Source organism: Nematocida major (assembly GCF_021653875.1).
Source record: "Nematocida major strain JUm2507 chromosome Unknown 2424, whole genome shotgun sequence".
Taxonomy (NCBI): domain Eukaryota; kingdom Fungi; phylum Microsporidia; genus Nematocida; species Nematocida major.
In genome coordinates this window covers 324,679-337,545 of record NW_025952956.1, presented here as the reverse complement: position 1 = coordinate 337,545, position 12,867 = coordinate 324,679, and the positions used below count along the sequence as shown (strand labels likewise).

General features: G+C 50.8%; 6 protein-coding genes across 6 annotated transcripts; 3 read left to right on the top strand and 3 right to left on the bottom strand.

Moving 5' to 3' along the window:
• Positions 1–264: 264 nt before the first annotated feature.
• NEMAJ01_0217 (DNA excision repair protein ERCC-4) lies at positions 265–2,277 on the top strand (the record flags this gene model as incomplete). Its single annotated transcript, XM_047914055.1, has 1 exon — positions 265–2,277. One exon carries the CDS (start codon positions 265–267, stop codon positions 2,275–2,277), a length of 2,013 nt encoding a protein of 670 aa, XP_047770012.1.
• Positions 2,278–3,383: 1,106 nt separating this feature from the next.
• On the bottom strand, positions 3,384–4,784 carry NEMAJ01_0216 (uncharacterized protein; the record flags this gene model as incomplete). Its single annotated transcript, XM_047914054.1, has 1 exon — positions 3,384–4,784. One exon carries the CDS (start codon positions 4,782–4,784, stop codon positions 3,384–3,386), a length of 1,401 nt encoding a protein of 466 aa, XP_047770011.1.
• A 1,021-nt stretch (positions 4,785–5,805) lies between these two features.
• NEMAJ01_0215 (ribonucleoside-diphosphate reductase subunit M2) lies at positions 5,806–6,831 on the top strand (the record flags this gene model as incomplete). Its single annotated transcript, XM_047914053.1, has 1 exon — positions 5,806–6,831. One exon carries the CDS (start codon positions 5,806–5,808, stop codon positions 6,829–6,831), a length of 1,026 nt encoding a protein of 341 aa, XP_047770010.1.
• A 77-nt stretch (positions 6,832–6,908) lies between these two features.
• Positions 6,909–8,987, bottom strand: NEMAJ01_0214 (alpha,alpha-trehalase; the record flags this gene model as incomplete). Its single annotated transcript, XM_047914052.1, has 1 exon — positions 6,909–8,987. One exon carries the CDS (start codon positions 8,985–8,987, stop codon positions 6,909–6,911), a length of 2,079 nt encoding a protein of 692 aa, XP_047770009.1.
• An 85-nt stretch (positions 8,988–9,072) lies between these two features.
• On the bottom strand, positions 9,073–10,266 carry NEMAJ01_0213 (uncharacterized protein; the record flags this gene model as incomplete). Its single annotated transcript, XM_047914051.1, has 1 exon — positions 9,073–10,266. One exon carries the CDS (start codon positions 10,264–10,266, stop codon positions 9,073–9,075), a length of 1,194 nt encoding a protein of 397 aa, XP_047770008.1.
• Positions 10,267–10,368: 102 nt separating this feature from the next.
• Positions 10,369–11,898, top strand: NEMAJ01_0212 (uncharacterized protein; the record flags this gene model as incomplete). The annotated part of the gene is made up of 1 exon (XM_047914050.1): positions 10,369–11,898. The coding sequence occupies one exon, from the start codon at positions 10,369–10,371 to the stop codon at positions 11,896–11,898; it is 1,530 nt and encodes a 509-aa protein (XP_047770007.1).
• Between the last annotated feature and the right edge of the window lie 969 nt (positions 11,899–12,867).

The window sequence follows — 12,867 nt, the reverse complement described above, 5'->3', positions numbered from 1 at the left end:
CCGGACTCGCAGGGATGTGGCTCCGGACAGAGTTTGGAGCGCTCCCACAAAAGCGCCCCTCGCACAATTTCAAGCGCTCCCCGGAAAAATAAAAAGGCGTAAAAGTGCTGAAAATCTGGAGGGGTTAGGATTCGCGCAAATTAAAAATCCCTGCCACACACGGAAAGTGCACGCCCATGCACGCACAGAAGAGTCTTTTGGAAGGTGCCACTCCGAGGACGCCATTACTCAGCAACTATAAATATTTGGATTTTTTTTAGACGCATGCACGGGCACGAGAGAAGAATAGTGAAGGAAGTGCTTTCCAACAGGCAGAGCCTGCACATGCTCTACAGAGGCGCCAGAATAGGCGTTATCCTGGACCGAATTCTGCAGAAGTCAGAGGGCAGTTTCGTGGTTCTAGGGTGCTCGCACAAGTACATCCGCAAGCTGAAGGAAAAGCAGAAAGCCCGGACAGTGCCCCAGGAAGCAGCGCCTCTCCACAAAAAGATCCAGGAAATTGAGGCAAAAAACACGAAAAGACGAAAAATAGAAATTTACAGCGAGGGCTCCTGCGTGTTTGCGAGCGAGCACGGGTTCCTTCTGGACCTGCTGATGGGAAATGTTTCTCTGGAGGGGATGCGCGTGATATACGTTATTTCCGACCGGTTTAAGCTGCCCTGCAGGAACATAATGGACTTCATCCTCTTTTCAGCGAGCAGCTCTTTGAGCATTTTCTGCGAGTGGTCGCCTGCGTATATGACGTGCGACCTGATCAGCAAAAGATACTTTCCCTCCTCGAGCATTTTCCTCTACCCGTCGTTCCGGAAGTCCGTTGCAAAGTCTCTGGGGGACTTTGAAGTTGGCGAAACTGCCTTGGAAATAGACCCCCGGCGAGAGGGAATCCAGGCGGAAGTGCTCTACCTCATCCAGAAAATAGAGCGGCTTCCGTGCAAGCGGGAGTTTGAAAAGTACATCTGCCAGACCGTGAAGGCCCTGAAGTTCTCCCTAAGCATTCTCTACAACTCGGAAGTCGAAAAGTTCATCGAGTACTTTCGGGCTCTCGCCTCCATAGACGAGACTATGGCCGCTTTGGCGACGCTCTACGGGACCTCCGACAGTGTCTATGCAAGAAACATCGTCTACCGAGACGCTCTGCTATGGCTGGCCCTTCCGAACGTGGAGGTGATCAAGGAGATGTCAAACGAGCTGAAAAAGGAGGAAGCTGTGCCCCCGAAAAAAGCCGAAATACTCCGGCTCATCCAGCGCCTCGAAGAAAAAGGCGAGAAAATGCTGCTGTTTTACGAGGGGCCGAAAGAAAGGCCTTTTGAGTGTGCACATCCCCTCCACAGGAGCAGCAGCTTCAGCAGGACTCTGCACAGATTCGTGCAGGAGAATCCCGAGGAGAAGGCGCTCCGGATTGTTTTGGTGAACTTTTCCGTCCGGTTTCTCCGGCAGATAAAGCTGTGCAGGAACAGGTGGGCCAGAAGGGGCGTGGAAATATCGCTGAGCCTGATCCAAATAAAGGGCTCGCTTGAAGAGCTCACGCGCCTCGAGGAAATCGACTCTGAGAAGAACTGCTTCGTGCACGGGATAGGCGCAAAGCAGAACATGCCAGAAAATCCCGACAAAGTTGTTTTCCAAATGCGGGCTGCGGACTCAAAAGCCCCGACTCTGCAGATAGACGTCCGCGAGATCCGGTCCGACCTTCCTCTGAAGCTCTCCATGATGTTCTGCGGGAAGTACAACTTCGAGTTTAGCACGCTGAAAGTGGGCGACTATGTCCTGAACAGGGCGTATTTCATAGAAAGAAAGCGAATAGACGACTTTATTGGGTCCCTCCAAAGCGGCAGACTATTCAAGCAGCTGAAGGCCTTGGAGTACATAAAGGGCACGTCCTACCTTCTGATTGAGTTTGCAGAAACCGACAGAATCAGCTTTGTAAAGTATACGAGCCGCATGCAGGAGGTAGACCTAACGGGCAAAATAGTGAATCTTCTCCTGACAATGAGAAGCACGTACATTTTCTACTCCTCTGCAAGCCTGCACTCTTCGGCTCTGATACACGCTCTTGCCAGGAAGCCCCCAAGCGAGCTGGAGAGACACGTGCAGTGCTCCCCGGAGGTAATTGAAGCCCTCATGTGCATCCCCGGGGTAGATCATCGCAACGTAAATTTGATCCTGAGCAACTTCGCAAACATGCACGAGCTGGTGACTTCGGAGCAGGAGAAGCTGGCTTCCGTCCTAGGGGAAGAAACAGGAAGAAAAGCCTACCACTTTTTCAACGAAAAAGCCTGACTTTGGGGAGGGCAAACCCTGCCTGGGAGAAGGCTTGGGCTGTTCAGGTTTATGATGGGGCTGAGTTATTATCGTATGCCTGGGCGGAGTTTGCGTCTGTTTTCGCCTTTCCAGTGCCTGTGCAATTTTAGCGGAAAAAGCTGAAAATACTCTGTAAGTTGGAATTCTCCGTGGATGTCTTCCTGTGAAATGCCCAGAAGCTTCCGCGTATTGTCTCGTTAGGGCGTGCGAAGTCTTAAGCGCTTGCCCAGAAGTGGCCCAAATGCTCAGAGTTCGGGTTATGGGCCCTGAAAAGAGCCTGGACAGTTATATCCGAGCCTGTGAGTGAGTGCTTCTTCACGGACTCGGATATGCACAAAGAGAGAACTGCTTATGCTGGAAAGCTGGGTGTTGGAAGTAGTGCATAGAACCTGCACTTTCAGATTGTCTTGCAGTTGAAGCCTTTCTCCATGGATGGGCTTCTGAAGATGCCTAGAATTCTCTGCAGAGGCCAGAATTTGCTGAAACGCCTTGCCTGTTCCCGGAGAATGCTTTCCAGCAAACGTGAGATATAGCGGAGGATTCAAGACTCTGCTAGATCTATGCATGCAGTAAATGCTACTGCTTTCTCAAATAGTGCGTTAATAAAAACCATGTGAATAACCAGACAGTGCACAGTATGAGCTTATTCTGCAATTTGGCACTCTCCACTCCGGGCCTCAGCAAGACCCGGGCACCTTTCAGCGCATAAACACGCTTTATCTCTTTTCAAGCGGCATCTATCTCCTGTAGGACCGGCCTTCTAACGGACTCCTGCGTGCTTGTGCTGTGCACTTCCATCTATTCATGCACACTTTCTGGATCTCAGCAGAAAGCAAGCCCAAAAGACAAAACGTGAAATCTCTTTTTTCTTTGCAAGTCTGTCTTGCACTTCGATTTATTGTAAGTGAAAAACTCGGGAGAGTCCTCTGCATGGCCCAAGCCTGCTGCTGGAAGCCCAAAAATATCTGCACGCTATACTCTCCGGGGGTGATGCAGGGCGTATTTCCAGCCCAACGCCCTCTTGAAATGCGCTCTCGCATGGGATGGGGCTTTCCTTTGCAAATTTCCTTCGGAGGCCTTTCCGGTCAGAAGCCGAGCGCCCGCAGGAGGATATTCTCGCTCTCCGGGTCGTACACATTTGCAGTTTCCGCAGTGTACTTCTCAATCCACTCCAGAGCCTTCTTGTCCGTTATTCCTCCATTTTCAGCAGCCCACAGGACAAGCGACATGCTGGAGGGCGAAAAGAGGGAAATGGGTATGCTGTCCAGAGAGGAAAGGACTCTTACCACGCACGCGCTGTGCTCTGCCACGCCTTCTTCCGGCTGTATTTCCAGAAGCCGCAGTATGTTCACAGCTTCTTTTTCGAGGGTTTTCCTGAGCTCAGGTCGAAAGTCTTCCAGAAGGAGGCGGCAGACTTTCTCCAGGCCCTGCACGGACACTGCCCTCTCCATACGCGCGACTTTTGGAGAGATTCCCTGCAAGAAGTACTTCGCATGTGCGCTGGTGATTCTCTGAACTGCCACGAAAGAAGCCCCTCGAATGGTCGGATTTGCGCTTGAGGTGCATCTCTCTATAAGCCCCAAGTATGTTTTAAAAACCCCGCGCGTCGATGCTTCCTCCATGAAGTTTGTGATGCTCGAGTAGAACATCGGCCCCAGGAGGAAAATAATCTCTCTCTCGTACGTGGGAGCCTCTGTGTGCACTGCCAGGTTGTTTATGTGCCATATAAGCACCCACTCCAGGCCCTTCAAGTCGCCATTTGTATTGCACCAGCTGAAAAGTGCCTTATTTATTACCTCATACTCGTCCTGAAACGCGAATATGCGCTCGTACGCGCTGCTAGAGACTTCTCTATGCCCGCAGAAGTACCTGGGCGTGAAATAGGCGTGCTCTCTTCGGTGGACCAAAATGCTGCTTTTCCCGCATACGGACTCCTCAACGGGCACTCTGTACGGGGTGCTTTCTCTTTTTCGCTGGCTCCTGGCCCTTTTAACGTCTTCTGGGGATATTTCGTGGAAAATCCCTCCATACAGGCGCAAGACTTCGCCCGTGGCCCAGACATTCACAAGGATAAATATGCCAGCCTCCTCTATCGAGCTGACCAGCGTATCCCGGGCCTTCTGGGGGAGCTGGACCAGCATTTTTGAGAATACTTCCAGAATAACGGCCACATTTTCCGTTATTTCATCGGAAGTTTCGAGCTCGCTCTTGATGATTTCGGAGATCCTGAAGGTGCTCCGAATGTTGCTCAGCAGATGCGCTGCCTCTGCGACCTCTTCCGGCGCCTCCACGTTGCTAAGCAGGCGCAAAGCAAGGATTTTTGACGGTTTTAGCGCCTTTTTGTGCACAATAATGCTCAGAAGGACCTCGGGAGAGACAAGAGCCTCTTTTTTCACGCACACGCTGAGTGTCTGGTAGAGGCCTTCAAGGTCATTTTCGAGCTCGTCAAGTATCTTCTTTGCAAGAGCGTACGAGTGGCTCTCCATTAAAAAAGAAAAAAGAGAAAAGAGAGAAATACGCCAAAGCACTCTACTCCACCCGTTAAGACCAAGGCACACTTTCCCCAGCATTCTATCTTTGTTTGGCTCTTCCCTCTGGAGTGCCCAAGCAAAGGCAGAATTTCCTGCAGAAGAAGGGACTTTCCCCTCTGAAATCACAAAGAGTTTCCCTGAGGTGCTCCCAAGAAGGCCCTTTCAAGGAGGGCGTGCCTGAAAGTGCGTGCTCCTTAAGTCCTGCCTGGGAGAGTCTGGCATTTTTATGCAAAATATCGCCCAAACACACACACTCCGAAACAACTCCGAATGCCGATGGAAAATAAAAGTCCCTGTTTTATGCAGAAACTTAAGGCGCAACTCCTAGCTTTCTCCAATGCACTATTCCATGGCCTGTGAAAAGGCATTAGTATTTTCTTTTCTGGAGCCTGCAGAATTTGCTCTCAAACTCTCCATGGGACTTTCAAAACACAGAAATAGAGGCGAAGATAGGCCTCAGCAGAAGGACCCAAATCGATCGAAGCGCAAGTATTCGCAAAAGAGAAAAAGCATTCCGCACTTAAGGGAGTTTTTCTGGGATTTTCTGGCCAGATTTTTCCTGGAGCTTCGGGCTATTCAGCCTTCTCGTGCACTTTCTGGCCAGATGTTTTCTTCTGCTTACTCTCTACCTCTCGGGAGCCATGTGCAGGAGCCCGCACGCCTTCATTTTTGGAAAATACGTGCCCAGGAATAGCTCTTCCTGGGCTCTCTACTCCCCCAAAGCACGGTACTGCTCCCGCGATGCCCACTCTTCCCCTGGTTTCCGGCAGTTTCAGCCCTCCAGCCTCCAGAAGCCTCTGAAAATCTTGCTCCAAAAGCCGCGCCCGCGCATTCTACGTGCACTCCCGCACTAACACCAGCCTGCCTTCCTTGTCAATTGCGAATGTGATCACTTTGTTCAATTTCCCAATTCGCCGGACATATTTCCCGCCGCCGCCTTTTTAAAAGTATAAATAGAAAAGGAATTTAGAAAAGCATGGCAGAACAACAAAGACAAAATCCACAGGAAAGACCCGCAGAGAAAACAATTGTAGAGCAGCCTCTCAGAGAGCCCATTCTGGAGGAAAACAACAACAGATTTGTTATTTTCCCCATTGAGCACCACGACATATGGGCCATGTACAAGGACGCAGTTGCAGTTTTCTGGACTGCAGAAGAAGTCGACCTGTCTAACGACCAGGCAGACTGGGAGAAGCTCAACGCGAACGAGAGACACTTTATCTCGTACGTCCTTGCATTTTTCGCAGCCTCTGACGGAATTGTGAATGAAAATCTCGTTGAAAGATTCGCGTCCGAGGTCCAGATAAGCGAGGCAAGATGCTTCTACGGATTCCAGATTATGATAGAGAATATACACGCTGAAATGTACAGTTTGCTCATTGACACGTACATAAAAGACAGCGAAGAAAAAAACTTCCTCTTCCAAGCGATGGAAAACATCCCCGTCATAAAAAAGAAGGCAGACTGGGCTATTCGCTGGATTTCCGACAAGGAGGCGTCGTTTGCCGATAGGCTCGTGGCATTTGCCTGCGTGGAGGGAATATTCTTCTCCGGGTCGTTTGCATCCATTTTCTGGCTTAAGAAGAGGGGGCTTATGCCGGGGCTCACCTTCTCAAACGAACTTATCAGCAGAGATGAAGGGCTGCACTGCGACTTCGCGTGTCTTCTTCACTCGCACCTCGTGAACAAGTGCAAGAACATCCGGAAAATAGTCGCAGAGGCAGTTGTCATAGAGAAGGAGTTCCTCACGGACGCACTCCCCGTGTCTTTGATAGGAATTAACGCAGACTCCATGTGCCAGTACATTGAGTTTGTTGCTGATAGGCTGCTAATCGCTCTGAACGAGGAGAAGATGTACAATGCGCAGAATCCCTTCGACTTTATGGAGCTCATTTCCCTCAGGAGGAAGGCGAACTTCTTCGAAATGCGCGTGGGAGAGTACAAGAGAGCAGCTGTAGGCCCCCCGCAAGCCCAGGGATTTGCCATGGATGACGACTTCTAAATACTACTACACATCCTGAAAATAAACAGATACTTAATAACCGAGTGCTTTCGAGCGTAAACTTGTATTACAGAATTTTATTCTGGAGACTTTGAAGCCTCTCCTGCGAGAACTGGGACCTCCAGGAAGCCCCCAAACACGCAGTGGATCCACTGGGCCACGCCGTTGCTCCAACCAAAGCCCTCCTGCACAGAGTACTCGCCTGTTCCCTTCTCTGCATACTCTATCTTTTCTGGGAGACTCCCGTGGCGCCGGAAGCTCTTTTCCATGTGCTGCATGTAGCTCGCAGAGACCCTGTGCGCGAGCCTGATGTTTTTCGAACGAATCAGGTACTCAACCGTCATTTGCACGAGGGGAGGCCATATGTTGTACCCGTCCCACTGGTCTTTCTTCGCATTCTCAGCGCATATTTCAGAGGGCACTCCAGCCTCTGCAGGCAGAAGGTGCGCCCTGTGGAGGTTGCTGCTCGTGCACGGGAAAAGGTCTTTCTCGTTGGAAAGCCACATCAAGTGGGAATTTCTGCGGAGAACTTCATTGTTCGGGTCGCTGGCAATGTCCATGTACAGAGGGTGTAGGTCGCTGTGGTAGAACGCAGAGTCCAGCTTCTGCGCGTAAACATAAGTCGAAGAATCCGCGCCGGGCGAGAGCACAACGTCTCTCCACCGGAAACTGGCACTGTCCCAAAGAATGCTGTCTATTGCCTCAGACCTCTCTCGGGAAGATCTTTCGTACTTTTCTGCCTTCTCAGCGTCTCCAGCCCTCCTATAGTACTGCATGAGAATGCGTGCATTTTTTACTAAAATGCTGTTTAAGTCCACGGGGAGAATATTGTTTGTCTGTAAAAATCCGTACATTTTGTGCTCGGGGTAGAACTTGCGCCAGCGCGTTGAAAAGTCCCAGCCCGACTCTGTGCCTGCTGTTATGTGGTAGTAGTACGCGGACTCGCTGGCCCCTGGGTTTAGAGACTCGTATCTGGAATGGTCCTTCAAATCTGCCAGAAGCATTTCTGGGCGCGGGACTGGGTTCTCCGTGCTGTATTTGGAGAGCCTGTGCACGCGATTGTCAGGGCCCATCACGGAAACGGTCCTTTTTGTGTCCCAAAATGCGAATTCTTGCTCGGCTGCGGCCAATTCCCTCTCGGAAAGGACTGCGCCTTCGTGCCACGCCTCCTGCATTACGTGCTCTTGGAGAAGGGGCTGCTCCAGGCGCTTTCCCGCGGCTGAGGGCTTCGGGTTGGCTGAAGGTATCGCGGGAGGGCTTTTATCTGCACGCAAAACGAGAGAGGGCGCATTTTCCGCCTCTTCGGCTTCACTTTGCAGGGCTGCCATCTGCTCCCGCACGCTCTCTCTAAGGGCCAGGATCGACTCCATCGAGTCCGCCAGCATTTGGATGAAATACGGCGGCTGCGACCTGTTCGTGTAGTACCACCGCGTCCCATTTGGGATAAACCCGAACGCGTCTATTTGGTCTATAAAGTTGCTTATCGTGTCCTTCACAGGCGCCACGTTCTGGGAAATGTGGAGGCCCTTTGCCATCCAGAAAAAGTCCCAGTAGTACGCCTCCTGGAACCTTCCACCGGGCACAACTATCTTCTTGCGCATTTCCATCGAGCTTTCGAGGCGGTTCGGCGTGCTTTGGGGGGTTTTCTTCACATAGAGCCCCCACATTCTGGAAAGGCCCTGCACCATAGTGCAATATGTGCCTCCCGAGCACTTGCTTTCGTGCTTCTCTTCTGCGGTTTGGTGGCGCTCTTTTGGAGCCTGCCTAAAGTGTTTCTTGTAGAATTTCTTGATTTTTTTCTTTAGATCGCACATGTCATGGGACTTTGCGCTTTTCCGGGCCTCTTCGTGCGCCTTCAGAAGAGAGTCCATGCTTGTGAGGCACGTGGAGTCAATCACTGCCTTTTGGTCGCTTTCCTCTGCAAAGCATATTATGTCCGTGAACATTTCCCAGAGCCTTGGCGTGGTTTCAGCCTGGAACATCCGCGGGAAAATTGTCACTTTTTTCGCACTTTCGTAGAGCGCAAGCTCCTCCGCGCTGACGCCTATATCCCCTGCTTGCAGACCGAATTTGCTGCCCGAATAAATCCCCAAAAAACACGTGGCAAAAATCACTAGGCGCGCAGCAAGTTTTTCTCGCTCTTTTCTGGCTTGCATCCCAGACAAAAACACACAATATTAATACCTTTGCAGGCAGCCAAACACAAACACTTTGAGGCTAATTTATTGATGTGTGCAGCCTTTAATGTTTTGACATTTTTCTGGCCTCTGGCACTTTCCTGCCCACTGCAAACCCACACGCAAATAAAACCCCTCCGACTACGATAAGCCCCAGAGTGGGGAGCTCTCTTTTTTCATAGACTTTTCTCTCGGCGGGCTTTGGGGCTTCCTCAAGCTTTTTCCGGATGCCTTCCACCAGGTAGAAGAGCTCCTGCCGGTGCGTGTCCTCCTCTTGCGCGTGCTTCTTCTCCACGGTAACGAGAGACTTCAGGATATCGCGTATTTCAATTATGTGGGCACTTTGGAAGTTTAGCGTCTTTTTTATGTACGTGACATTCTCTGCTACGGGCTTCGCCTGTGGCTCTCCCATTACAACGCGGATGTACTTGGTCAGATGCTCAATTCCGGATATTGCGTGCTGTATTTCCTCGTCTGGGTGCGAAACCTCGTGCGGGAGTCTGGGGCTTGCCTCGGGAACTTCTGCGTTGTAGTCCCCTATGGAGTAGGCCTCGCTCTCCTCCCTCTGGAAGAGCTTCATGCTCGCCAGCGTAAAGTGCACACTCGGGCGCGCCTCGAGATACTCTGTTGTCAGCCCAAAGAACTTTCCAGAAAGACGGCTGCCCATTTCCGCCATGGAGGTGTACCTGACCCTGTCGTACAACAGCTTCTTGTCGGTGTCGTATATTTCCACTTTGAAGTTCTTGGCAGTTGAAATCACCTTCAAAATCAGGCTTTCGTGGCCTTTGAAGATCGCTGGGTCTGGGGAGTCCTTCAGCTCTGTCTCTACCGCCCGCAGGCCTGCATAGTCCATTTCCCCGTGGTTTACGGAGATGACGATGTCCAGGCTTTTTCCTACGAGCTCCAGGCCCGCCATTACTCCGTTGAATTTTCCGCTTGCGCCTTTGAAGGGCCCGTGCCGGACAGGCTCTTCCGTGTACCAAAAGTACAGCCCTGCAAACTCTGGATGCCTCAGCGCAGGCAGGGAAAACTCCGTTTCAAAGCTCCACTCGTCGTGATCCGTGTTTTTCTGCTTCAGGTTCACGACAGAGCCTGAACTCCCGTTTCTCAGGATCCAGGAATCTTGCTGCTTTATCCCGTTGTACAGGCGCGCTGCCTGGTCCGACATGCTTACAGACTCCAGATGCTTCTCCGTGTACATCCCCCAGGCGCCCTGCAGAAGCGCAGCACTCCATGCGATTTTTCTCAATGTTTGCATAAACACGAAAATCCTCCCATATTTATGCACGGCATTGCAATAGCAAATAAGCAGTTTCAGAGCGCACCCTATATAGAGAGTTCTTGTTTCTCAAACAATTTCATGAATATTATTAGAAAAGTCATTTTAGGCTTAATTACAGCGCAGGCATCATGGGCGGCTGCATCTGGGCTCTCTTCGCTGTGCTCCTGTGTGAATCCCTCTGGGGTCTGTGCGATCTTGTGCATGCGCCCAGGCTTCAACAATCCCGTTATGGGGAATAGAACTCCTGCGTACAAGGTAGTGCATCCCGGAATAATGCCTCCCAAGCGGGAAAGGCGCATTGTTTATGTGCAAAGGCCGACTCTGTACCCTGCGCGCAAGAGCATGCCCGTTGTTGCCCCGAATTCCATGAACTTCCCGCTTTCCGACGAGCAAATAGACCGCCCAGCGTGCACAACGGCAACAGAAACCGAGTATAGCACCGTGACAGAGACGCACACAAGGGTTATAACCCGGAAAACAATCAGGATTTTGACAACCACGCACATTTTAACGAGCAAGGTCCCGGTCACCATCGAAAAAGTCAAGAACATAACCCGCCTGCCCAAAACCACGACCTCCACGGAGACCCACACAAAAACCCTTATGCTGACGAAAACACAGACAGTCACCAGCACGCTCCCCCCTATTATACAGCCAGTGACTGTGAAGAGCGTGAAAATTGTGACTGGAAGCACGCGCACGGCGACAAAGGAGGTTCGAGTGCCTCCCTCTATTTACACCCGCACACAAACAGTCACAACCACGCTCCCTCCAAATCCCCCGATAAAAGTGACTTTCGTGTCTACAAAAACGCGCACGCAAACGGTCACTGTGGAGCCGTCTCTGTACAAAGACTACGTGAATGTGCAGCCCCTTCCCGACAACTCCGGAGTGGTTTTGGAGTTCCACGACTCGAACAACAAAGTCAAGCGAGTGAATGTTGTGACCCGGCACCCGAATGCCCCCAATACCCATGCGAAAGAATCTGCAAAGAGTCTTTTCCCGCAGAATAAGCTCTCAAGCAGCGCAGCCGACAGTCCCCCAGATCCTGTGCAGGCAGCTGCCCAGAAGCGCCCGCGAAGTGAAAAGCCCGCTGTTTACACGGAGACTGCGTATGTAACTGCGACTGTGCAGGCTCCCGTGACAATTACGCGCACAAAAAACCACACGAAAACGGAAACTACCACCAAAACAGTGCAGCCAGAGACTGTTATTCGCACAATAAGCGTGACTTTGGAGAAGCCCGTCTTGATCACAAAAACGCGCACAGAGACAAGCACATACACAAAAACAGAAGTTCTGGAGCCCACAAGGCCTGTAAGCTCTCCTCTCCTGAGCCCGCGAGCGAAAACTGCCACTGTTACAGAGACGCAAATCGTGCCTGTGACCATATCCCAGGAGAATACTAAGTTTATTACAATCACACAGCAGCACAAAGTCCTTCCTACGACAGACAAGTCCTCCCAGTATTTCCAAATTATCACCGAGCTCAGACAGCAGGTGGGAGAGTACAGGCAAATGCTGGAGAAAGCGAACGAGACAAGCGATTCGTACCACAGCGAAGTGAAGAAACTGCGGTCTCTTCTCAGCCATGCAACCACCCACTAATAGCAAATGTATATACACTGTAAAGACTAGGCATAAATAAAGTAATATAAATATACAGAGCCTCTCTTGGAAATGGAAAATTCTCCAAATTCTCCAATTTTGTGTGGGCTGCAGAGTTTCTGAAGGGTATACTTTTGCAAAAATCCGAAGGTTTTTTTCTGAGTATGTGCACAGCAGCTTCCTGGAGGATTTTCCGGGAGATCGGGAAGATCCAACAGCAGGGCCTGCAAGCAGTCCAGGCAAGCAGGCCCTGCAAGAGAAGGAAATCCCGCCCACTCCCAGAAGGTGCCATCAGCCCAAACTCCAGCAAGTGCCCAAGAGTGTCCAAAAGGGCGCAGAAACTCAGGAAACTGCACAGTTACTCTAGAGGGGTCCTCCCTGCCCACCCACAGGGCCCAGAGAGTGCGAAAAAATGTGGGCCAATCTGAAGGAAGACAAAGCAATTTCCGGCTCTGAAATATAAAGTGGAGCTCTGGGGAAGCATTTCGGGTGAATTTGTGGGTTATTTTGGCAGCTGCATAGAAAAGGTGTCACTACTTGTGGCTGTTTGTTTTTTGGCAATTATTGGCAGACGTCATACAGCTATGCTAGACTAAGCGTGTTTAAGCACATCGATTCTATGAATAGAGAGCAGTGTACCACAAGACTACACTTCCGCATTACAACTTGGGATATTCCCATGCAAACAGAAAAAGACAAAAACAAGAGCGTGCGCATAGAATAGAACTATTTAGATTTATTGATTAATTTCGCATGGATACAGCTGTTTCCAGCACGCAATGGTGCATTTGGAGCTCTTTGAAAAATTTGCAGAAATAAAAAATAAAAAGAAAGCATTCTCGAATGCACAGCGCGGGATTAAGCAAAGCTGCGGTGGTGCACTGGACTCTCCCGCAGCCCGTGCTCTGAAAAGGCCTGAAAATCATACGAGGTCAAATGCATGCACAGTTTGCGCCGTAGGGGAAATTC